At 44.5% G+C, this 23,396-nt stretch overlaps 1 protein-coding gene across 1 annotated transcript in view; it reads right to left on the bottom strand.

The window, feature by feature from the left end:
• Positions 1 to 21,606, bottom strand: part of AGBL1 (AGBL carboxypeptidase 1) — a 939,272-nt gene extending 917,666 nt beyond the window's left edge. The window contains exon 1 of the mRNA XM_015459153.2: positions 21,275 to 21,606. Within this exon, the coding sequence (XP_015314639.2) occupies positions 21,275 to 21,325 (51 nt within the window). The 5' untranslated portion in view covers positions 21,326 to 21,606. The remainder of the gene's footprint in view (positions 1 to 21,274) is intronic.
• Between the last annotated feature and the right edge of the window lie 1,790 nt (positions 21,607 to 23,396).

Here is a 23,396-nt window from a genome sequence, read left to right as displayed (position 1 = left end):
GGACCAAATTACACCGTGCTATCTGGCATTGTGCCATCTTCACTTTCAGCCTCAATTACTAAAACGAATAAAGGTCTGATTGGATAGAGGAAGGCTATAATCTTGGCATTGTTGACATTTTTAGACTGGGCACCTCTTTGGATGGGGGCCGGATCCTGTGTGTTGTAGGACATTTAACAGCATTAGGACACAAAGCAGTATAGGATGTTTAACCAGCAAAATCTTCCAAAATTGTGACAATCAAAGTTGTCTCCAGACACTGTTAAATGTCCCCTGTGAGGCAAAATTATTCCTAGTGGACAATCACTGGAGTCAACCAAAAAGATAGTTATTATCCCAGATCAAATGGAGGTTTCCTAGCGCTGATCAGGGCTCAAGGCAGGTCCAGAGGTCATCTGCATCGAATCAGTGTTTCATCTCCATGCACCCCTAACAAGCCATGCATGAAAACTGCTCTAACCATGGGTGGCTTGAATGCATCCAAGCACGTTTTTGTCCTGAGAAATGGGAAATTAGCTTTCCTGAAAATACCTCTCTGAACCAAATCTCACAAAGGCCAAGTACGTGTAACATAAGCACCAAATTCACTGCAGAGTGAACTATCCCATTCTCTCTGCAGATTTCAGCAACTGACAAACACAACCATGTCCCAGGGAAGTTATCCATACATCGGGTCAAAGACATATTTATTTGTACATTATTATCATTTAAATTTGGTTCCTGTGCCATTTCCAGAATTAAATAACAGCAAGGGGAGCAAGACATTTAGAAGCAAAGAACAAAGGGATTCCCAGATGAGAACTGAAGAGACAGAGGGCTGAGTTGGCAGGCACTCTGTAAATACTAGCGTTAACTTCAGACACTCCGTGTGACTCATAGTCACACCAAATAAAACTGTATACATACAACTAACTCACTTCAACAGACCTCCTTGAATGGGGTCTGAGGACTGACTCTCTACCAAGAAGAGATAGAAAGAGCCGTAAACAGAGCAAAGATGGGGTTGGTCCAGAAGAGAATAAGACGTACTAGTTTGTTCAATCGTACTTGAGCTATAAAACGTAAGGGATAAATTCCTCACATGAAGCATTTGTATTCAAAAGCTGAAAGGTTGTGGAAAGATATAGGGTCTCTCCCCTCTGCTTCCCTCCTCTTCTTGCACCTCCTCCTCTTTCAACTTGTCTTCTTCCTCCTCTGATATTAATATCATAAATGTCATCATCATCATTATTTATATATGGATATACATTTGTTTTATGATACAAGCAAAAAAGGCCTGATAGTCTCAATTCTTTGGGAATATATTCAGAATGTAGAACTAATTGAGTAAAGGAGGTGGTCCCACTAAGGTGAATGTCTTCAGATAATTTTCCTCACTTGTTTAATGGAGGAAATGGGTACAGACATAGAATTCTAGCCATCCTGTTGGCCAGTATAGTTGAATTCAAATTGTGTTGTGTTCAATTGCTAAGTCGTATTTGACTCTGTGACCCCATGGACTGCAGCATGCTAGGCTTCCCTGTCCTTCACTATCTCCTGGAGTTTGCTCAAAATCATGTCCATTGAGTGGATGATGCCATCCAACCATCTTATCCTCTGCCACCCCCTTCTCCCTTTGCCTTCAATTTTTCCCAGCATCAGGGTCTTTTCCAGTGAGTTGGCTCTTTGCAAAAGGTGAAGTCAATAAGAGATGCCAAATCCTGACATCTGGGGCTGAATGGATGCCAAGATTAGGAGGAACTATCTATCACCATAGCTGAATAAAGAATCGTGAGTAGTAACCCTACGTAAGCTTAGAATACAGCTGAAATGCAGAGAAAGCTCCCATTTCTACTCCTGATGCTGATCAGCATGTGCAGAGGTGACAGAACCCTGAAAGCAGGCCAGTAGGTTTGGGCAACCCAGTATAGGGCTTGATATCTGGAAGATATCACAGGTAGAATTTTCTAGCCCCTCCTATTAATGTGTCAATATCCGGGGATAAACTGGCTAACTCGTCAGCAGGGAAACAGCAACTGAATAAGAAAATGGTGATCTCCAGATAAGAGGACCATGTGCTGTGATACTTCAGATCAGCCTCTCCTGAGGAGAGGGACTAGGTGTAGGGTAGTTCCCCACTCCATGGTGGCTCAGGTGGTAAAGAATCCACCTGCAGTGCAGGAGCCACAGGAGAGGCAGGTTCGATCCCTGGGTCAGGAAGATCCCCTGTAGGAGGGCATGGCAACCCACTCCAGTATTCTTGCCTGGGAAATCCCATGGACAGAGGAGCCTGATGGGCTATGGTCCATAGCATCACAAAGACTCAGACACGACTGAAGCAACTTAGCACACAGAGCTGTGCTAAGCTACTCAAGAAAGGAGTGTCTACCATCTACAAGAGGCTCTTTATTCCAGGGGTATCAGGAGAGCTGAAGCATTGCATTCTGATTGCTGATCATCATGGCTACATTTCAGATATGGTGTGCTCATAATTTTAGGAACCCTAGCCAATAAATTTAATTCCTCAAGCTTCCACTCAGTACTCAATCTAATAGATGTATGACCTTAAGAAAAGTATAACTCATAAATATCTTCTCTTTTAATACTCCTTTCCCACAAGAAGAGAATCATGGAATAATACAATTTCACCCTAAAGGCTACCTAATTCAGTATTTTCTTGGAAGGTCACAAATCTTCTGCTGAGAGTATATGACCTGGATTTAGGCATCACAAGAGACAGAGCATTGAATTTCACTGAATCACTCAGAGAAAAATATTTCCAGTGAAATGCTTATTCTTCTTTGAAGAAACGTTTGTTAAAGTCTTAGTTATTAGTATATTTCCAATTCTTCTCCAATAGTTGCTAATATTTTTAGAAAGCAGGGGCTTCCCTGTTGTCTCCGTTGATAAACAATCTGCCTGCAATGCAGGAGACCCAGGTTTGATCCCTGTGTCAACAAGGTCCCCTGAAGAAGTGAATAGTGACCCACTTCAGTATTCTTGCTTGAAGAATTCCATGGACAGAGAAGCCTGGCAGGCTACAGTCCATGTGGGCACAAAGAGTCTGACACAACTGAGCAACTAACACTTTACATGTTAGAAAGCAGAGAGAAGGCCTCAGCTCAGAGACTCCACAGGCAATGTGGATTTTAACAGCACCACATTGTTTAAATTAAATATATTTTTACATATGGTAGTTACACATCTTGCATGTATAAAATATATAGCAGGAAGAGCTATATAACAGGGAGTCTGTACACAGCCTGATGTTCTGTGATGACCTAGAGGGGTGCCATGGAGATGGGGAGTGGGAGGGAGGCTCAGGAAAGAGGCAAAATACATATATTATAGTTGATTCACATTGTTGTACAGAAGAAACCACCCAAAATTGTAAAGTGCAATTATCCTCCAATTTAAAAAAATTTTAAAGAAAAAATTTCAATATATTTATTTTTGTGGCTACTTTCTATTTTTACTGAGTATGATAGCTTCCCTGATAGCTCAGTCGGTAAAGAATCTGCCTGCAATGCAGGAGACCCCAGTTCAGTTCCTGGGTCAGGAAGATCCACTGCAGAAGGGATAGGCTGCCCACTCCAGTATTCTTGGGCTTCCCTTGTGGCTCAGCTGGCAAAGAATCTGCCTGCAAGGCAGGAGACCTCAGTTTGATTCCTGGGTTGGGAAGATCCCCTGGAGAACAGAAAGGCTACCCACTCCAGTATTCTGGCCTGGAGAATTCCATGGACTGTATAGTCCATGGGGTCACAAACAGTTGGACATGACTGAGTGACTTTCACTTCACTTCACTACTGCTATATTTATGGTCATATATAAAGTGTCACCTTAAGTAACATTTAAGGTAAAATGAATAAACATGCCAAGTAAACAATATTGTCATTGATTCAAAATATGAAACAAAACTCATGAAAGTAGCATTCAAACTACTGTTTTGTGAGGAAAATATGATCTCATTCCTACTCCTTTAGAAAAGAAAAGATGAGGAAACTGTGACCCAGAGGGTTAGTTATATGGCTTGCCCAAGACCGCATAGCTCCAAATTCCAAAGCCAGGATTTGAACCTAAGTCTTCTGATACCCAGTGTTATCAGATATCACCTGTAGCGGATGCTACACGTATGCCTCCTGGGTCTCCCCTTCAGGACTGAGACACTCATCCACCCAACCAAAGGAAATCACCAATAATGACAACAGGGACTGACAGCTCTCACCTGGGTCCCACTTTGGGAACTACTGTTAAGTGAAGAGATCTCTAAGGTCATGCCCCCTGTTCAGAAGCAGCCTATACTGATGACTGGTCAGTGGTGTGGGGCAGGAGGTATAAAGGGCCAGCCCCCTGCTCACGGGAGGAGACAATTGCAAAGGGCCATCGGAGTTCTGGGACCCCTGCTGGGATCAGCTGGAGTCTTTGTTGAGACCACCTTGCATTTCATCCCCTCCCCCTGCCCAGACTTCCTTCCTTCCTTCCTTCCTTCCTTCCTTCCTTCCTTCCTTCCTTCCTGTGTGGTGCTGAGGCCCTCCCTGGTACACTTCCTGAATGCAACTTTGTGTCTCAAAATCTGTTTCCCAGAGAACCTATAAAACATCATCTTTCTTCTCTATTTTAAAGAGAAAAAATGAAGTTTCTTATCAGAATACCATATCATTAAAGAGAATACTATGGTTTTTCCAGTGGTCATGTACAGATGTGAGAGTTGGACCATAAAGAAGACTGAGCACCGAAAAACTGATGCTTTTCAACTGTGGTGCTGGAGAAGACGCCTGAGAGTCCCTTGGACAGCAAGGAGATCAAACCAGTCAATCCTAAAGGAAGTCAACCCTGAATATTCACTAGAAGGACTGATGCCGAAGCTGAAGCTCCAATACTTTGGCCACCTGATGCCAAGGGCCAACTCATTGGAAAAGACCCTGATGCTGGAAAAGATAGAAGGCAGGAGGTGAAGGAGACAACAGAGGATGAGATGGTTGGATGGCATCACTGACTCAATGGATGTGAGTTTGAGCAAATTCCAGGAGACAGTGAAGGAGGGAGCCTGGTGTGCTCTAGTCCATGGGGTCGCAAATAATCTGATACGATTTAGCTACTGAATAACAACAAGTGAATGTAATATACTAATTAGTGTGATCAGATTACAGTTTTATAACTCATTTCCAAAGGCTGCTGTCAAACTTAAAAAGCAAGAAGGGAAATGGAGTATAATCATAGGAGTATAATCATAGTATGATCATCATATATGAGTTTGAGGCTTCCCTGGTAGCTCAGACAGTAAAGAATCTGCCTGCAATGTGGCCAGTGTGGGAGACCTGGGTTCGATCCCTGGGTTGGGAAGATCCCCTGAAGGAGGGCATGGCAACCCACTCCAGTATTCTTGCCTGGATGTCCCCATGGACCAAGGAGCCTAGCGGGCTGCAGTCCATGGGGTCACAAAGAGTCAGACATTGACTGGGTGACTAAGCACAGCACAACCTGAGTCTAAGAGGATGTGGGGGGTCAAAAATGAATCATCAGTTTGCAAATGAGAGTTTACTCTTCAACTGTCAAGTCAATCATAAATTTAGTTCTAAATGTTAAAGTGACAACTGCAAATACAGGAATTTCAATATTTGAATGTATATCCACAACAGACAGTAATTTTATAGAATTGTTTTAAAGAGTATACTATTTTAAGAGAACTTTTGACATAATTTCAAAAATATAAAATGGAATAGAAAATAATAGGGACATTTCCTCACCTAACAAACTCAACAAACATTTAATAAAGTCGTGCTAAGTACTTACAGGAATACAGACTTGAGAAAGACACTCCTATTATCAAGGAATGAGCAGTATATTAAAGGGTTGGGACTCTATTATAATTTCTTGAAAAACTGTTGCTGTCTCATTCTCTTCTGTCCTTCCAGAACTCCAATTTTAATACATGCTAAACCTTCTCTATCTCTTACCTGCCCTTCAGCATAGCATATTTAATCTTTTTGCCTTTTATGCTTCAGTCTAGATAGCTTCGTATGACCTGGTCTTCAATTCTTTCTTCAGCCAAATGTAATCTACAGTTAAATCTATCAAGTTCTTAGTTTTGGTTATTTATTTTTTCAGTTCAAGAGTTTCTATTTGGTTCCTTTTTAAATCTGCTGTATAACATTATATAGATGATAGTTCATGGCCAATTTTTCAAACTTGACTTCAATATCTTTGAACATAATGACCAAAGCCTTCTCACATTCTGTGTCTGATAATTCTAGTTTCTGGAGTACAACAGAAATCCTATATTCCTTTTAAAAAATTTTTTTTAATTGAAGTACAGTTGATTTACAATGCTGTACCAATCTCTGCTCTACAGCAAAGCGACTCAGTTATACACACATAAACATTCTTTTTAAATTTTTTTTCCATTATGGACTACCACAGGATCTTGAATACAATTCCCTGTTTCTGCTGGTGGTTACTCACATTGATTTATCTTCCCTTGTCTCTGGTTTCCAAATTATTTGTAGAATTAATGTAAAGCCCAGTATGATATTTTCTTCCACTGATGGGGATTTTAATTTGCTACTCCCAGGTACCTGGAAGCTCCAGGAATCTGAGACTGCCTGTTCAAGTCTTAGGATTTTCTGGACCACCCAGGTGAGTTGAGGAATGGCTCAGTGTGAAGGTGAGATTATGTATGACTCGCCTTTATCTCTAGTGAGCATCCTTTCACGTCTCAGCCCAAAAGCAGAGAGTAGTTTACCAGGATGCCTATTCTTGGTAAGCCCTATATTCCAACTCCTGTTCTCCTAGACATGCAAGACTACAGAACATACAGCTTAATTTTTCAAGCCATGCCTTCAAAACAGTAAATGCCTCGAGGGCAGACGTGCCAGAGTTCCGCTCATCTCTCTGGATTTCCCACTTCTTCTGACTCCAGATCATTAAATGTTCATTATTTAGTTAGGACATGGATGCTTTTTATTAAAAAATTATTTATACTTTATATGTCTTTTTAACTATCTCCAACTCAAGGGTTGGTCTGAATTATCGAATCAATCTGTTAGTCAGGAAGAGAAGGTCGTAGAAGACTGGAGATTGAACTTTCTTTTCTTCCAAGAATAACACACTCATATGGTGTTTTTGTTTGTGATTTTTTTGGCTTGGTATTGTTTGTTTGTTTGTTGGATGCAATGTTCTGTTTGTGTTCCCTGACCTGGTATTCAATCCAGGCCCTTGGCAGTGAGAGCAGAGTCCTGACAACTGGACTGCCAGGGAATTCCCTGGGCATGTTGCTATATCTTCATTTATAATAGTACTTTGTAATTATTTGCTGATATGTCAAGCCAAGCAGTCACATGGCATAGATTCGTATTCAAACTATGGGCAAATCTAAGATCTAAATGCTTAGTTAAATTGCATATGTATGATTATCTAAAGAAAGGGTCTGTAATTTTCAGGAGAATCTCAGATGTCTGTCTAGTTCTTCTTGATACAGTGAGTTCTGGGAGGACAAGGACCATGTCATATTTATTTTGGGATTCTCCATTCCCAGTAAAGGTCTACTGAAAAATAAAGAACAACTTATGACAAAGCAAGCATGGATGATTTAAGAGAGAGGTACAAATTCTTAGATACTACTTCAGAGGAGAAAGAGAAGTATCATCTATACAATTTATCAAAAGAGGCTTTCTTTGAAAAGTAACACTACAGTTGATCCATCAAAAGTATTTATAATTTTCACAAGTATAGATCAGATATGAAAGATGTCAAGACAAAGTTGGAATCTGGATAAAAATAGTTTATTAGCTCATGCAGCTCAGTATAAGAAAAACAAACAATCCAATCAAAAAATGGGCAGAAGACCTAAACAGACATTTCTCCAAAGAAGAAAGATGGCCAGTAAACACATGAAGATGCTCAATATCACTCATTATTAGTGAAATGCAAATCAAAACACAATGAGGTATCATTTCACACCAATCAGAATAGCCATCATCAAAAAGTCCACAAGCAGTAAATGCTGAAGAGGATGTGGAAAAAATGTGTGGGAATCTAAATTGATACAGCCACTATGGAGAACAGTGTGGAGATTCCTTTAAAAAAACTAGGGAAAAAACTACCATTTTGTTGTTGCTGTTTTTAGTCACTCAGTCATGTCTGACCCTTTTTGACCCCAAGGACTGTAGCCCACCAGGCTCTCTGTCTATGGAATTCCCCAGGCAAGAATCCTGGAGTGGGTAGCCATTTCCTTCTCCAGGGGATTTTCCTGACCCAGGGATTGAACTCAGGTCTCCCGCATTGCAGGCAGATTCTTTACCACCTGATTCTTTACTATATATCCCACTACTGGGCATATACCTGAGAAAACCAAGGAGCACACGTACCCCAGTGTTCATTGCAGTGCTATTTAGAATAGCCATAACATGGAAGCAACCTAGACGTCCATCAACAGAGGAATAGATAAAGAAGTCATGGTACATATATACAATGGAATATTACTCAGCCACAAAAAGGAATGAATTTGAGTCAGTTTGAACTGAGGTGGATGAACCTAGAGACTGTAACCAAAGTGAAGTCAGAAAGATAAACACAAATATCATGTATTAGCACATATATATGGACTCTAGAAAATGGTACTAATGAACCTTTTTGTAGGGCAGGAATAAAGACACAGGCACAGAGAATAGCCTTGTAAACACAGCAGGGGAAGGAGAGGGTGGGATGAACTGAAAGAGTAACACTGAAACATACACATTGCTGCTAAGTCACTTTAGTCCCGTCCGACTCGGTACGACTCGGTACAACCCCATAGACGGCAGCCCACCAGGCTCCTCTGTCCCTGGGATTCTCCAGGCAAGAACACCCAAGTGGGTTGCCATTTCCTTCTCCATATGTAAAACAGATATCTAGTGGTAAGCTGATATATAACACAGGGAATTCAGCCCAGCCCAGTGCTCCGTGACAACCTAGAGGGGTGGGATGGGGTTGGGGGAGGAGGAAGATTCAAGAGGGAAGGGGATATATGTATACTTATAGCTGGTTCATGTTGCTGTACAGCAGAAGCTAACACAACATCACAAAGCAATTATCCTCCAATTAAAAATAAATAAAAAAAAATAAATTCAGTCAAGTCCAAAGAGGGAAAACAAAGAGTCCATTCTTCTCTTCTGTATAGAAACTTGGTAGGCAAAAGTTAATCTGATTCAAAGTCTAGAAAACATACATTAGAGTCTTTTCCCTGCCCCCAAATCAATGCACACATAATTTCATACAGTAAACACATGTAATATGTGGCTTGCAAAGTACTGTAATTTATTATTTCACAGAAAAAGAATTTATTGTGCCCAGGTTAGAGGCATAAAAGGTAAGTTACAACTGGACAGATATATGGGGTTTGCTTTATGTGACAAGAACTGACTTCTACTATTCCAGCCTTAAAAAGCTCCATTCCATGCAAAAAAAAAAAAACCAAGTAAATACCCTGAGGCAGTGAAACCTTATGGTGTAACTTATTACACTGAAATTGTTCACAAAAATTGGCGTGTGCATTTAGCTGGGGCAAGTGTCCTTTAGCTTTCATGGCACCAAAAAGGAAACTGTGGAACTCCCCTGGTGATCCAGTGATTGAGGCTCCATTGCAGGAAGCACGGGTTCAACCCCTGGCCAGGGAACTAAGATCCTAGATCCTGTGGGGAGTAGCCAAAACAAAGGGGGGGGCATCTGTGACACCCTACTCACTGGAAGAGAAAAAAAGGAATGAAAAGGATTAGAATTATGACCCCGCAGTTTTTTAAAAACTGACCACATACGAATTAACGTTAGTACATAGGCGTAGCTAAACATGTTACAGCTGCTGAACCTTCAGATCTTCCCCCAGAGACTTGAGTAATGATAATACTGTGTTCTCAGCCAGTCACCACAGAATAAAATGGTCCGTGGGGGAAAGGAGGGCAGGTGTGACTGCAGTATTCCGGATCTCTTTCTTCCTGACATTAGTCATTAACATTTGGAAGAATTTCAGTAGGAAAGTGTCTGACTAATAAGATTCTTGAACCTTGCCACCCACTACCTAACACAGCCTCTGGCACAAGGGAAGCATTTAATACATGAATGAACCATTAACAAGAGAGTCATAAAATACCAAGGAAACAGATGATATTTTCTGGGCACATCTCCTAGCACTTAAATCTGAAAACAAAACAGAGGATGCTGGCCCAGGGATTCTAGGCAAACAGAAAGACAGTGGCTGGGTCCAAAATCAACTCTGGCCACCTGAAGTCCAGCCAAGGAACCTACACCTGTTTATCTTAAATAAATATTTATGGCAAATGTAAAATTTTCAAATATTATCAAGCAGAGCTCTATCAGATGTTACAGAACTGGCATCATCCAGTAAAAGAAATTTTAAGGATATAAACGTGTTTACTGTTGCCACATCCTGGTGAAGTGTGGTATGGCAGAGAAGCCCTGTGAAAGCGACGAGACCTACAAGAAAGAGAATGGTATGGCGTTAAATTCAAACATCTCTAAGTATAACAGATCCTGGGGAAAAGGTTTCATGGCCCAAAAAATTCATGAAAGTTTGAAAATGTTGATAAAGTTGATGATTAAAATGTAACACAACATCAAAAATAAAAACAAAACAGAAAGCAAGTCAAATTTAAGTGAAACACTAGAAGAAAATGTACTTCTGTTTAAGCCATAGTACATCCATATACTAAAGTTCTATGCAACTATCACAAAAGATTGAGTTGGGTCGTACATGCTGACTTGAAAGATGTACAGTTATACTGATATGTAGGAAAAGCAAATTGAATAGAGTGTGCTAAAACGATCCACACACATAGACATAGTTATACAAATACACATATCGCTATAAGTATGCAAACACAGAAAGAATACACAGCAGACCCTTGTGTGGTTGTCTTAGAAAGCAGGATTTGAGGGGGTGATTTTTACTCCCTAAAATTTATATCTGTATTTTAATTAGAATTTTATAATCATGAGCTTTTATTACTTTCTTTCATTAGGAAAAAAGCATTAGTGGTGAAAAGGGCAGGTAAGAGGAAAAGAAACTGTAGCCTGATGCGTAACAGCAACGAGCAGTAAGCAAACCAGAGTCAGACTGTGCCTAGGTTCACATCCTGACCCTCTGCTTAAAGCCTGTGTGATCTTGAGCGCCTTGGGTTCCTCATCTGTAAACGGAGATAGTAGTCGGACCGACTGCATAGGATCACTGTGACGGCTACATGAGATAACACGTGTCAAATGCTTAGACTGGCACATAGTAAGTGTTCAACAGTGTGAGCAGCTCATGGCAAAAACACTTCTTGAATTTTAATGTTAATTTTCAAATAATACCTTTTCAAATATCATTTTAGCCTCTTCCTTCATCTAAAATCTTAGCTATCATTTGGGGAATTTCTTTTCCTTTAGGACATGTAATATATATTTTATGATTTAATAATGAAGGGAAAGGAGAAAACAGGATTTTCTTATAGCCTCTTCTTAATCTACCTATTGTGATATGTAAAAAATATCTGCATTGTCGTGGGGTTTGGGGATTAATTTGAGTTTTAAGAGGGGTGGGATAAGGGTGCTTATGGGCCAGACATGTAGGGCACTGGGCTGTACTGATTGGTGGGATCCAAAGATGGAGATGTTAACACACATTGGGTTTGGGTTTTTTTAAGGGTAGAGGGAGAATTCATTACTGACCATTTATTGAAGAAGCTTCTATCTCTCCAAGTGCCCTAGGGAAAGTTTCATCAGATAGCCTGACTCTGAAATCTGACTCTGCCTTTCATCTGAAACCTAATGCCATACTTATCGCCATTTGGCCTCCTGATCAGAAGCAGAATGGCTCTCACAAGCTTCTAGAAGAACCTTTTTTCTAAACCTCCACATCTGTCACTTATATTCTCCTTCCCAATCAAGTAAGGATTAGAAGTCATGTCCACTCAAGGCCTACAGACAGGTTGGATAGTCATCAGCTAGTAGAATTCACCAAGTAGAGGAATGACCCTAGGTCTCCAACAGAACTAATTTCATATCAACTTGGATTAGAAATGTTTCAACATGCCAGAAGTCAGTTTCCAGATTTGGAGAAATTCAACCCTCAAAGACCTCAAAGCAATGATATAACATGGCCTGGATCTACAACCATTGTTTCCCAAATGTGTTCCATGGATTCTTAATGTCTTGTGAGGGACTTCCCTGGTGGCCCAGAGGTTAAGACTGGGCTTTCACCGTAGGGAAAGTGAAAGAAAAGTGAAAATGTTAGTTGTTCAGTCATGTCTGACTCTGTGAGACCTCATGGCTCCTCTGTCCATGGAATTCTCCAGGTGAGACTACTGGAGTGGGTTGCCATTCCCTTCTCCAGGGGATCTTCCTGACCCAGGGGTCAAACCTGGGTCTCCCTCATTGCAGGAAGATTCAGGTTTGACCCGTGGTCAGGGAACTAAGATTTCACATGCCAGGTGGTTCAGCCAGAAAGAAAAAAAGAAAGAAACACCTAATGTTCTGTGGGATGGAATACTGGTGGGCATTTGCTATAAAAAATTATTGCATCTCTGGGGGAAGGGAAAATTAGGGAGTTTGGGGTCAATAGGTACACATTGCTGTGTTTAAAATGGATAACCAGCAAGGACCTATTGCATAGCACATGGAACTCTGCTCAATGTTATGTGGCAGCCTGAAAATGGCAGGGGAGTTTGGGGGAGAATGGATACATATGTATACAGCGGAGTCCCTTTGCTGTCCACCTGAAACTCACAATACTGTTAATCGGCTATACTCCAATACAAAATAAAAGTTTTAAAAAACCCCATCTCTAAGATGATTTTTGAACTGTGGTGCTGGAGAAGACTCTTGAGAGTCCCTTGGACTGCAAAGAGATCCAACCAGTCCATCCTAAAGAAGATCAGTCCTGGGTGTTCATTGGAAGGACTGATGTTGAAGCTGAAACTCCAATACTTTGGCTACCTGATGCAAAGAGGTGACTCATTTGAAAAGACCCTGATGCTGGGAAAGATTGAGGGCAGGAGGAGAAGGGGACGACAGAGGATGAGACAGTTGGATGGCATCACCAACTCGATGCACATAGGTTTAGGCGGACTCCGGGAGTTGGTGATGGACAGGGAGGCCTGGCGTGCTATAGTTCATGGGGTCGCAAAGAGTCGGACACAACTGAGCAACTGAACTGGAGGTGATTTAGAAATGCTATATATTATATCCCCAACTTGATAATTTACCACGCACATTCATCTTATTATTCAATCAATAAACATTTATTGAGTGCCTACTGTGTCCTAGAGAGTGCTTTAGGTAGTAGGGATAAAGGTGAACAAGACAGATGACATCTCTGCCCTGGTGGAAGAAAGGAAAGAAGGCACAGACAAGCATCAGGAAGTGGCAAGTTCTATGCAAAGTCAAACTAGGGAGATGGGACTCAGAGCCCAGTTCATTGGGCTGTCAGGAACATTGGGGTGTCAGAGCATTCCCCTCCAAGTAAAAGGCATTTAAACTGAGAGCTGGAGGACATAAATGTTTGAAACGCTTTCAAAAGATTGATTATCTTTCAGTAAGCAATTCTAATAAGTTTATTTACCCCGACATCTCCAATCCATCTGTCAACAAGAACTTTTGTGAGTGGAACACTCACTGGCATCCAAGGGAACACTGGTGTTCTGTAGAAACCAGTCTAAGAAGTGCTTAACTGAACATGTCTTGTGCTGGAAGTGCTGTTGAATGCAAACAATATCTGCAAGACAATCGCCTACTACACTGGTGCAATGTGCTAAGTCAGCTTCAGTCATGTCCAACTCTGTGTGACTCCATGGACCGTAGCCCGCCAGGCTCTTCTGTCCAAGGGATTCTCCAGGCAAGAATACTGGAGTGGGTTGCCATGCCCTCCTCCAGGGATGTTCCTGACCCAGGGATCAAACCAGCGGCATTTATGTTAAGTGCTGCTAAAATGCCCTGAAAACCCTCCTTGGAGGATTAATAGTCTAATGTCTCCACTGGTACTTAGAAAACTGCAGGCAGCAGCAGCAGGAAATGACATACTGAAGTGTGCATTTCAGGTTCTGTAAGACTTGCCCCCAGAGGAACTCAGAGCATCATTTTCTGTGCTGTCTTTGCAAGGAGGGCGGCCTGGAAGTTGAGGAGGACGTCCACGCACATAAAGGAAGTTCCCATTTGGCAGCAGCCAGTCCAACAGGCCCCTGATGCGCCACCTCTCGCCTTCTGTCCCCTCTCCCACCCTGACATACACCCTGCTTGGGCCCAAAGGACCTCCAGCCAGGGGTCCACCGTCTATCACAACAGCCAAGGCCAGCCCATTCCCTGGTTTTTGTACACAAATCTTACTGCAAGAGAGCCCCTTCTTTCCCATGCCATCTACAACTACAGCGGCAGGGCTGAACAATTGTGACAAAGATCGTGTGGCCTGAGAAGCCTAAAAACTTTGCTATCAGACCCTTCAAAGTTTGCAGACACCCACTGTAGGCACCTGTTCTCTGCCCTCTGGGCCAGTCCTGCCAGGACTGTGGGTGCAGCTGCTGTCTTCGCCTGATGTGCCCAAGGGAGGGGGTCTCCTTTCTCCTCCACAAACACCTACCACCTGGGAAAATGTGTTCTGAATCTTCGCAATGGCCCTGTTTCTCCTCAGAGAGCTAATGCACCTGGCAAGAGCACGTCCACTCGTGTCAGATTCCCTCTGCTCACATTCCAGTTCCTCCACTCATTCACTGTGTGACTATGAGAAATGTATTAACATCTCCAACCTTCCCTTTGAGAGCTCTACAATGCAGACACTAATACCACCCAACTCACAGGGTTGTTGTAAGGATTAAATGAGACGATGCCTGTGAAGGACTTTGTATAGCTTCTTACATGTAGAAACTGTTTAATAAATGTTCACTATTATTTTAACTATTATAGTTCAAGGGACCAAGTAGAGGAAATTAGACACATAAGAACGTGAATTTGACAAAGTCTCTCCATGCAAGAGTCTTCTCCAGCACCACAATTCAAAAGCACGGGACAACCAGGAGATCAAACCTATCAATCCTAAATGAAATCAACCATGGATATTCATTGAAAGGACTGATGCTGAGGCTCCAATACTTTGTCACCTGATGCGAAGGACCGACTCATATCAAAAGACCCTGATGCTGGGAAAGATTGAAGGCAGAAGGAGAAGGGGTTGACAGGATGAGATGGTTGGATGGCATCGCTGACTTAACATGAGTCTGAGCAAGCTCTGGGAGATAGTGAAGGACAGGGAAGCCTGGTAGGGAAGCCTGGTGTGCTGTAGTCCATGGGGTCGCAAAGAGTCGGACACAACTTGGCAACTGAACAAGAACTACAGTGCAAAGCATCTCAAGCCATTTTCAACTAACAAATATGAATGAAGCAAGTCAGGGCAAGGTGCAGAGGACCCAGAGTGCTCTGTCTTCTTTCACACCCTTTGCTCTCCTCATTCTTGTATTCCTGGCATCTCTGCTATCGATTTCTCCTTCATCTTACACATCCTTTTCTTTCTCAAGAACCTGATTTGCAGACCCCTTGCTTTGAGGGAACCATGCAGTATTCTCTTGGTGAAAAAGCACAGATCCCACAAACCTTCAACTTCCTTCATTTCAGGTCTGGCAAAAGGATATGGAGCTCACACCCAAGAGGATACATTTCCAAGTGCCTATTTCTGAAATATGAAGAAGCACCTTGTCTGTTTGATTCATAGCTGCCTTCCCCCACACTTACAGGTATGGTACAGTGATCAGTCACCCAGACCAACTTCTCTTCCCTGGTTGCATGCTTTCCGAGCTCTAACCCAGACTGTGTTTGACTTTCATAAGAGGGGTTCCAATTTTCGTAACTGAGTAAATTGTGGAGTGATGTTGCCAGTAAAAGTTTCCAGTTGTGGAGTAAATGTGGGTCTCTCTGTTGGCCATTAGCTTCAATATGTCACCAGCAAGGGCAAATTTTCAATTACACCTCAAAGCCATGCAGGCCTTCTGTCCCTCGCCTGCTGCCTTGGGGAGGTAGATGCTCAGGGAGGAAGTTGGATCCAGAGTCTGGGTTCAGTGGGAGTGCAGAGGGGAGCTCTCAATTACCAAAAGTGAGGATGGGACTTTTGGACTCAACTCGATAGTGGTAACAAACCTGCCTGCCAATGAAGGAGATGTAAGAGATGCACATTCGATCCCTGGGTTGGGAAGATCCCCTGGAGGAGGCCATGGCAACCCACTCCAGTGTTCTTGCCTGGAGAATCCCATGGACTGCAGCCTACCAGGCTCCTCTGTCCATGGGATGCAAAGAGTTGGACACGACTGAGTGACTTAGCATGCATTGGTCCTTTTAATGCTGTGTTATTAGAACTGTTTTGACACAAGGACATTGAATGCTGCCTCTAAAATAATTTTGTTCCTTTTAAATTAAAAAAAAAAAAAAGTTTAAACAGTGCAACTTCACCAATCCCTGAGCCATAATCTGTCTCTGACCTTCCCCCTGGAGGGGGATTAGAGATGCACAGTGGCTCAGGATGGGGTGAGATGCAAGTTTGAGTTAAGTGACAAGAAAGGGCTAAAGGGAGGGGATGGATAAGAAGAGGACCAGGATAAAAGTCAGGTCAGTGATGGGGAGGTTGTGTGTAACACATCACAGGGCGTGTGTGCACGCATGCCTGCACACCTAGTCGTATCCAACTCTTCGCGATCCCATGGACTATAGCCTGCCAGACTCCTATGTCCATGGGATTCTCCAGGCAAGAATACTGGAGTGGGTTGCCATGCCCTCCTCCAGGAGATCTTCCAGACCCAGAAATCAAACCTGAGTCTCTGGCACCTCCTATTGGCAGGCGGGCTCTTTACCTGTTGAGACACCAGGGAAATCTACACATCACATTACTTGGCAGTAAAAAGCAGAGATACAGTCGTGGCTCATGTCCCCAGCCAAAGAGTTGTACCACTGTCACCTTGGCTGAATGTCCTGGAGTCCCCATCACCTACCTTTATGGATAAGCAGCCATTGCCAAGGGCATGATTAGATATGAAGCTTGCCACTCAAGACTCTCAAGCATTTGAGCAAACTCCCATGTCAATCTCCTCTCTTCCCCTTCTCAGATTTTCTGTTTTAATCAAACTCAGTGTCATAGCAAATACTGAATACCCTCCACATTTTGATGCCATGAGAACGATCCCTGGGGACCCTCATTACCCTCTTAACTGCACCAATTTCTTCTGCTGAAAGTTGACCCATTTTTCAATGAAAATACAATGTTCTAGAGGAATAATGGGAAGATAAAAATACTTGTAGAGCAAGTTTGTATGTAATGAATGCCATGGTAAGGAATTTGGGAGAAGAGACTCCTCCTGACTGGATATTCAGGGAAGACACGATGCTTGCTATCTAAAAGGAAATTTGGTCCTTTTCCAAGGACCAAGGATTTTGGTCCTTTCCAAGCATTTTTCCAAACCCTTCTGTTGATGTCCAAGGGGAAAACTCAGTTTCCGCCACACCAGGTCCTATGGATGTACGATAGATGGATATTTCTACATCCTTTGTGAAGTATTCTAGAAATTTTTAAGCATATGTTTTGGAAACAAAACCCCCAAGTGCTATGAATGAAACATATCAGTCATCATTTTTCCACCCATCCCCTCTTCGCAGCCCAGAGGCTGAAATCACTTGTTGTCTCAGAAATAAACCTTGAAGGAAGAAGTCCAAGGGAACAGTGCAGTTGCCACCTCCTCCAGGCTTTCTATTATCTGAGCCTGATGCTCACTCGGGACCGGAAACCGCACATGCAGCAACCTCATTCGCAATCCATAATAGATAAAGTTCCAGAGCCCAAGTCAAGCAAAGGAGCTTCACTATTCACCTTTTGGCCAAGACGCAGAGCTGGGATTCAGTCTGAGCAGCTATAACATCAAATAATAAAGTGCAAATGCAAATAGCAAAAGATGTGCCCATATCACAGCTCAAAGTGTGTCAGAGATGGCATCCTGTGGGACATCGCCAGCTGAGGGCTCCCGGCTTCGGGGCTGGCCTGGCGCCCACATCCTGTTACCCTGGCAGCTCCCCATCTTCCCCATTAGCTCAAACCACACGGAGAAACGAGAGCAGGATGGACAAGACACCTCCCTTTTTTTCCAAGGGTTCTGGAGCGCATCCAGGAAACAGGGATGGGATGATGAAAAGCCTAGGCAAATGTTCCCAGCCTCTCCACTGAGTCCTCAGCCGGGGAAATCATAAAAACCAGAGTCACTTGAACTGTCGATTATAGTTTATAAGCACTTTTCAAATGGCTTCTCTTAATCCTGGCACAAAGGGCTGAGGAAAGTATTTTTATTGCTCCCCGCCCCCTACTTTTACAGATCTAGAAATGAAGGCTCAGAGAGGTTGTGGGGCTTGCCTAAGGGTATACAGCTGGTAAGTGCCAGGAATGGGGCAGAAGCCAGTTGTTCCTGTCTCTCACACCTGTGTTCTGTGCCGCCTCCCCTTCACCCAGGCCCTCGAGAGTCAATCTCATGATTTTCTGTCTCAACTCATACGGTAAAAGTCAGAGACTTGGAAAATGTCTGGGTAGAAATCTGATTCTCATCCTTTCAGGGCAGAGATAAATCTGTTGAAACTGGGGTAGGAAAAAAAGCACTTAGCCCTTTCCCAATTGTTAAGGGAAAGGGAATAGGTAAAACACTGATATTTCTTTTATATGTATTTATTTGGCTGTGCTAGGTCTCCACTGCAACATGCAGGATCTAGTTCCCTGACTAGGGATCAAACCTGGGTCCCCTGCATTGGGAGCATGGAGTCTTAGCCACTGAACTACCAAGGCAGTCCCTGGAAAACCAATATTTCTTAATGATCTAGTTGATTTTGTCATAGTCGCCCGAGGAGGCGGAAGTCCCCATCATATCGTGGGGACATGGTCACCCCTGTGCTTTGTCTTCCTGGTCATCTGGTCTCTCTTTCTCCTTCCCTTGGCTATGTTCTGAGTGCTTCTGAAAGACATGGAGAACTCACATTCTGATCTCCTACTCAGACATAACCGCTGTTTTCTGCAGAGATTTGAGAAGCGGTACAAACACTTCAGTCGCTCACCTTTGTGCACAAGGAGGACTGGCTTGAATCCCTAAGACCTCTGAGACCCTCCATCAAAAGCACACCAGCTAAGCCCTTTTCAGAACTGTTCAGGGTCTAGTCCATGGGGATGGGAATGAGGAGGGGCAGGAAACTCATCAGGACACATTATTCCATGGAATATCTGTTCTGGGTTCTCGCTCTCCTTTTTTTTTAATATACCCTCAAAACTGAAACCAGACTCTGGCAGACACCTGGAGAGAGGGCTGACTCAGGGCTCAGCCGGGAACCCAAGTCAATTCCACCACCAGATTCTGAGATCAACTAGAGTGCACAGGGCAAGCGTGTTCCAATTATTTTAGCGTTTTGGTTAATTGGGAATAAGTAGTGCATACTGAGGGCTTCCCCAGTGGCTCAGTGGTAAAGAATCCACCTGCAATGCAAGGGATGCAGGTTGGATCCCTGGATAGGGAAGAACCCTTGGAGGAGAGCATGGCAACCCACTCCGGTATTCTTGCCTGGAGAAATCCCATGGACAGAGGAGCCTGGCAGGCTATAGTCCATAGGATCATGAAGGGTCAGACACGACTACAGTGACTTAGCACACAGGGTATAATGAATTTAATTCAGTCTTTCTTTGATGATTGAGAATCTGGAACAATCATTCTAAATATCAATCAGAAACCCCACAGTAGAAAGACAGGAGACTGAGTTTATCCTGCAGTGACTTCCAGGCCCACTGCATATTTATTCTCAGGCCCACTCCCACCGCCAACGCTCCTAACCCAGATACATTCTTACCTTTGTTGCACCGGATAGAATGAGTCAGAGACACTTGGTCCACGGGGTACTGAAGTTCTCTGGTGCTAGTCCCAGCTCCCCTATTAAGTGGTTACATGACCACGGGATACTGAAGTTCTCTGGTGCTAGTCCCAGCTCCCCTATTAAGTGGTTACATGACCTTGGGAAGCTATCTCACTTCTGAAACTCAGTTGCCTTAACTGTGCACTGGAAGGTTGGATTTCCCGGTTTTTCAAATTTCTGGGGATATTTTGTTCAGTCACTAAGTCATGTAAGTCCAACTCTTTGAGAGCCCCAAGAACTGCAGCACACCAGGCTTCCCTGGCCTTCACTATCTCCCTGAGTTTGCTCAAAACTCTAAATGTATGTTTAGGAATATAGCTTTTCTCAAGAATCCAAGGAAAACGAAACTTTTCAAAGCTGGGAAGAATGAATGTAAGTGCAAAACATTGACATTCTAAATCCGTGGGTGGGGGTCATGGAGTCCCTGAAGCCCATTCTCTGGTGCCGCCTGTCCATGAACTTCAGGTTTAGAATCCTGGAATGGATGATCTCTTGGGCCCCTTTGAGGTCTGCTGTTCCCTGCATCCGGTTCAGTGCAAGCATCTACCCAAGTCTACAGAGCAGTGATTCATTGACTTTAGTTGCACTTTGAGACCACCTGGGAGGGGAGGGTTTCAAAGATCCAATGCTCAGGTTACTCCCCAGATCAATTAAATCTGAATTTGGGTGGGTGGGTATCCACATTTTTTCAACACCCTCTGGGAGTGTCTAGTCTGCAGATAAGTTAGCAAACCCATGCCCTGGGACAAGAAATCTCAAAATCAGGAGTGACTAGAATCCCATAGAAGGCAAGGCAGATTCCCAGGCCCCCGCCCCTGGTGACAGTGATTCCTTCCAGCAGATCCCACTGAGAAGAGGCACTGTGAGCAGGCATCCTAGGTGATTCCGACAAGGACCACTCGCTGGGAACCTGGTAATGGCCATTCAACAGAAGCCCAGAGGACTGGTCTTCCTGATGCACCCCCCCCCCTTCCTCCTACTTCTATACACACGCTTCCACCCCGGGGTCTCCTGTCCTGCTCAGGCAGAAGTTAAACAGGCGTGCATTTGCCAAACAGCCTTTTTTTCCATCTTGCTCATCTCGAGCAAACCTGGATCTTTTAGCCTGAGCCTCTAATCCCACCAGGTTCAATAATTTAAGCAGCACACTCATCAACACAGTCAGGTTTAATATTTAAACACCAGAGCATCATTTAGGTCAGCCTCAAGGTGAGAGCTGCTGCTGACTCGGGTGTTACTGCTGGTTAGCAAACCAGGCCACTGCGGCCAGAGCAGACTGCGGGGAGAGCCCCGGCTCCCAGGCAGGCCCGGCGCAGCAAAGATCCGGCTGGCTAGCTCAGGCGGCCTTCGGCCTCTTGCCTACCTGGAGCGTGTGCAGTAGGACCTGCAGCCCACTGGCTTCTTGTTCGGCCATCACCTCGTCGGGTCCGGGGGAATCGGCTGCCTGCGGCCAGATCCAGATCAAGGCTGGAGAGGCAATGTCTGCCAAGCTGACCTCGCTGCCCGGGGAGAGGGCCTCAGCTGCACGCTGCCGAGTGTGAAGTGAGCACGCTGCAACCCTAGCCCTCGGCCCAGGTGCGGGTGCCCCCCGACACCCACTGCGGGGATTAGGTGAGCCCCGGCCCGGGAAGGGAGGAGCACTTGGGCATGGGGGTAGAGAGGGCCCCCGGCATGAGTCACTCACCCACCTCCAGGCCCACGCAGGAGCCACCCTGGACGGCTGACAGGCATTCCCAGCTGACCTGGTCAGACTCCCTACAGAGGCTCGCTCGGCCCTCCCCGCCGGTCCCCCTCTCAACTTTATTTTGGTCTGTTGCCGGCTCCTGGGTAACAAGAGACCCAAGAGCGCTTGCACAACCGTGGCCTTGCAGGGCACAGAAGCCCAGGGCCCCCTGAGGTCCCAGGCTGAGGGACTGGAGCTCTGGCTGAGAAGGAAAAGAACTACTCCGGGTCGTTTTTTATCAACCGAGTCCCTTAAATAATGTGCAGCTTTCACAGCAACCCTACAGACAGAGACAGTGCATGCTCAGTTGTGTCCGACTCTTTGCAACCCCATGGACTGTAGCCCTCCAGGCTCTTCTGTCCATAGAAGTTTCCAGGCAAGCATACTTGAGCGGGTTGTCATTTCCTACTCCAGGGGATATTCCCAACCCAAGGATCAAAACCGTGTCTCCTGCACTGGCAGGCAGATTCTTTAGCACTAGCACCAAGTGATACTATGATTGCATCTCCCTTTTACAAAAGAGAAAACTCAGGCACAGAGAAAGCTCTGGGCCACAGGAACAGAGCTTAGGAGTGTATGCCCAACCTGCCGAGGTGAATTGGCGCCAAACCACAAGCAGAAGCCATTATACCATCCTGCCTCTTGCTGCTGCAAATGCATTGATCAAAGTCATACAATGCGGGCTGGGAGCCCTGTCCCCTGCCTCAGGGAGAGTAGATGCCCTGGTGGCTGGTTTCCTCCAGACCAACGCAGGATCCATCACTTCTTTCTATATCTTCTGCTCAGAATGTGTCACAAGAGTTTTAGTGGCTAGTTGGCCACCTAAACCCTGCCCCACCATGTCGATACCCACGTGTCTTACAGTCCTTTAGATATTGGCTTCTCAGAGTGTGGTCAGGTCATCACTTGGTGGCTTGTTAGACCCCACCCCAGAGCTCCTGAATCAGAAGCTGCATTTTCACAAGATCCCCAGGGGATCTACAGCTGATTGACAACAATATTAGAGGAGAAAATGTTCAGGAAGCCCCATTTCTGACCCCATTGACAACATGGCCACAGAGAGCCCGTGGGTTTGATGCCTGACAGCTTTTGTCTCCAATCTCCAGCAAGCTCCAAGCACAACATGCACGTGTGAAATTGGAGAGTGAGCTCATTGAACTTCATGACCGACCAAGAGCCCAGCTAGGCAGGAAGGCCTGGGCTCACAGCCAACAGCCCCATGCAGAGCTCGGGGACCTCTCATGAGCATCAGAGCAGCCAGCTGGCAGCTGCCCAAGCCAGTTGTGGTGACCGAGGAAAGGGACTCTGCATTTCCTGATCCTACTTGGCTGAAACGTTCCCAAGTTAGGAGACAGACAGCATGTCAGTTACTCCCTCTCCATGCTAGGCCAGGCCACACCCTCAGATTCAAGGATGAAATTCATGTGGTTTCTGCCCTCCAGAAACTTCCACTCTTGTTGCTGTTCAGTCGCTCAGTTGTATCCAACTCTGCAATCCCATGGACTGCAGCACCAGGCTTCCCTATCCTTCACTGTCTCTCAGAGTTTGCTCAAACTCATGTCTATTGAGTCAGTGATGCCATCCAACCATATCATCCTCTGTCGTCACCCTCTCCTCCTGCCCTCAACCGTTCCTAGCAGCAGGATCTTTTCCAATGAGTCAGCTCTTTACATCAGGTGGCCAAAGTATTGGAGCTTCAGCTTCAGCATCAATCCGTCCAAAGAATATTCAGGACTGATTTCTTTTTGGATTGACTGGTTTG

The sequence above is a fragment of the Bos taurus genome, chromosome 21 (genome assembly GCF_002263795.3).
Source record: "Bos taurus isolate L1 Dominette 01449 registration number 42190680 breed Hereford chromosome 21, ARS-UCD2.0, whole genome shotgun sequence".
Classification (NCBI taxonomy): Eukaryota; Metazoa; Chordata; class Mammalia; order Artiodactyla; family Bovidae; genus Bos; species Bos taurus.
Note: the sequence above shows the minus strand (reverse complement) of the source record. Positions and strands in the feature narration are given on the sequence as shown.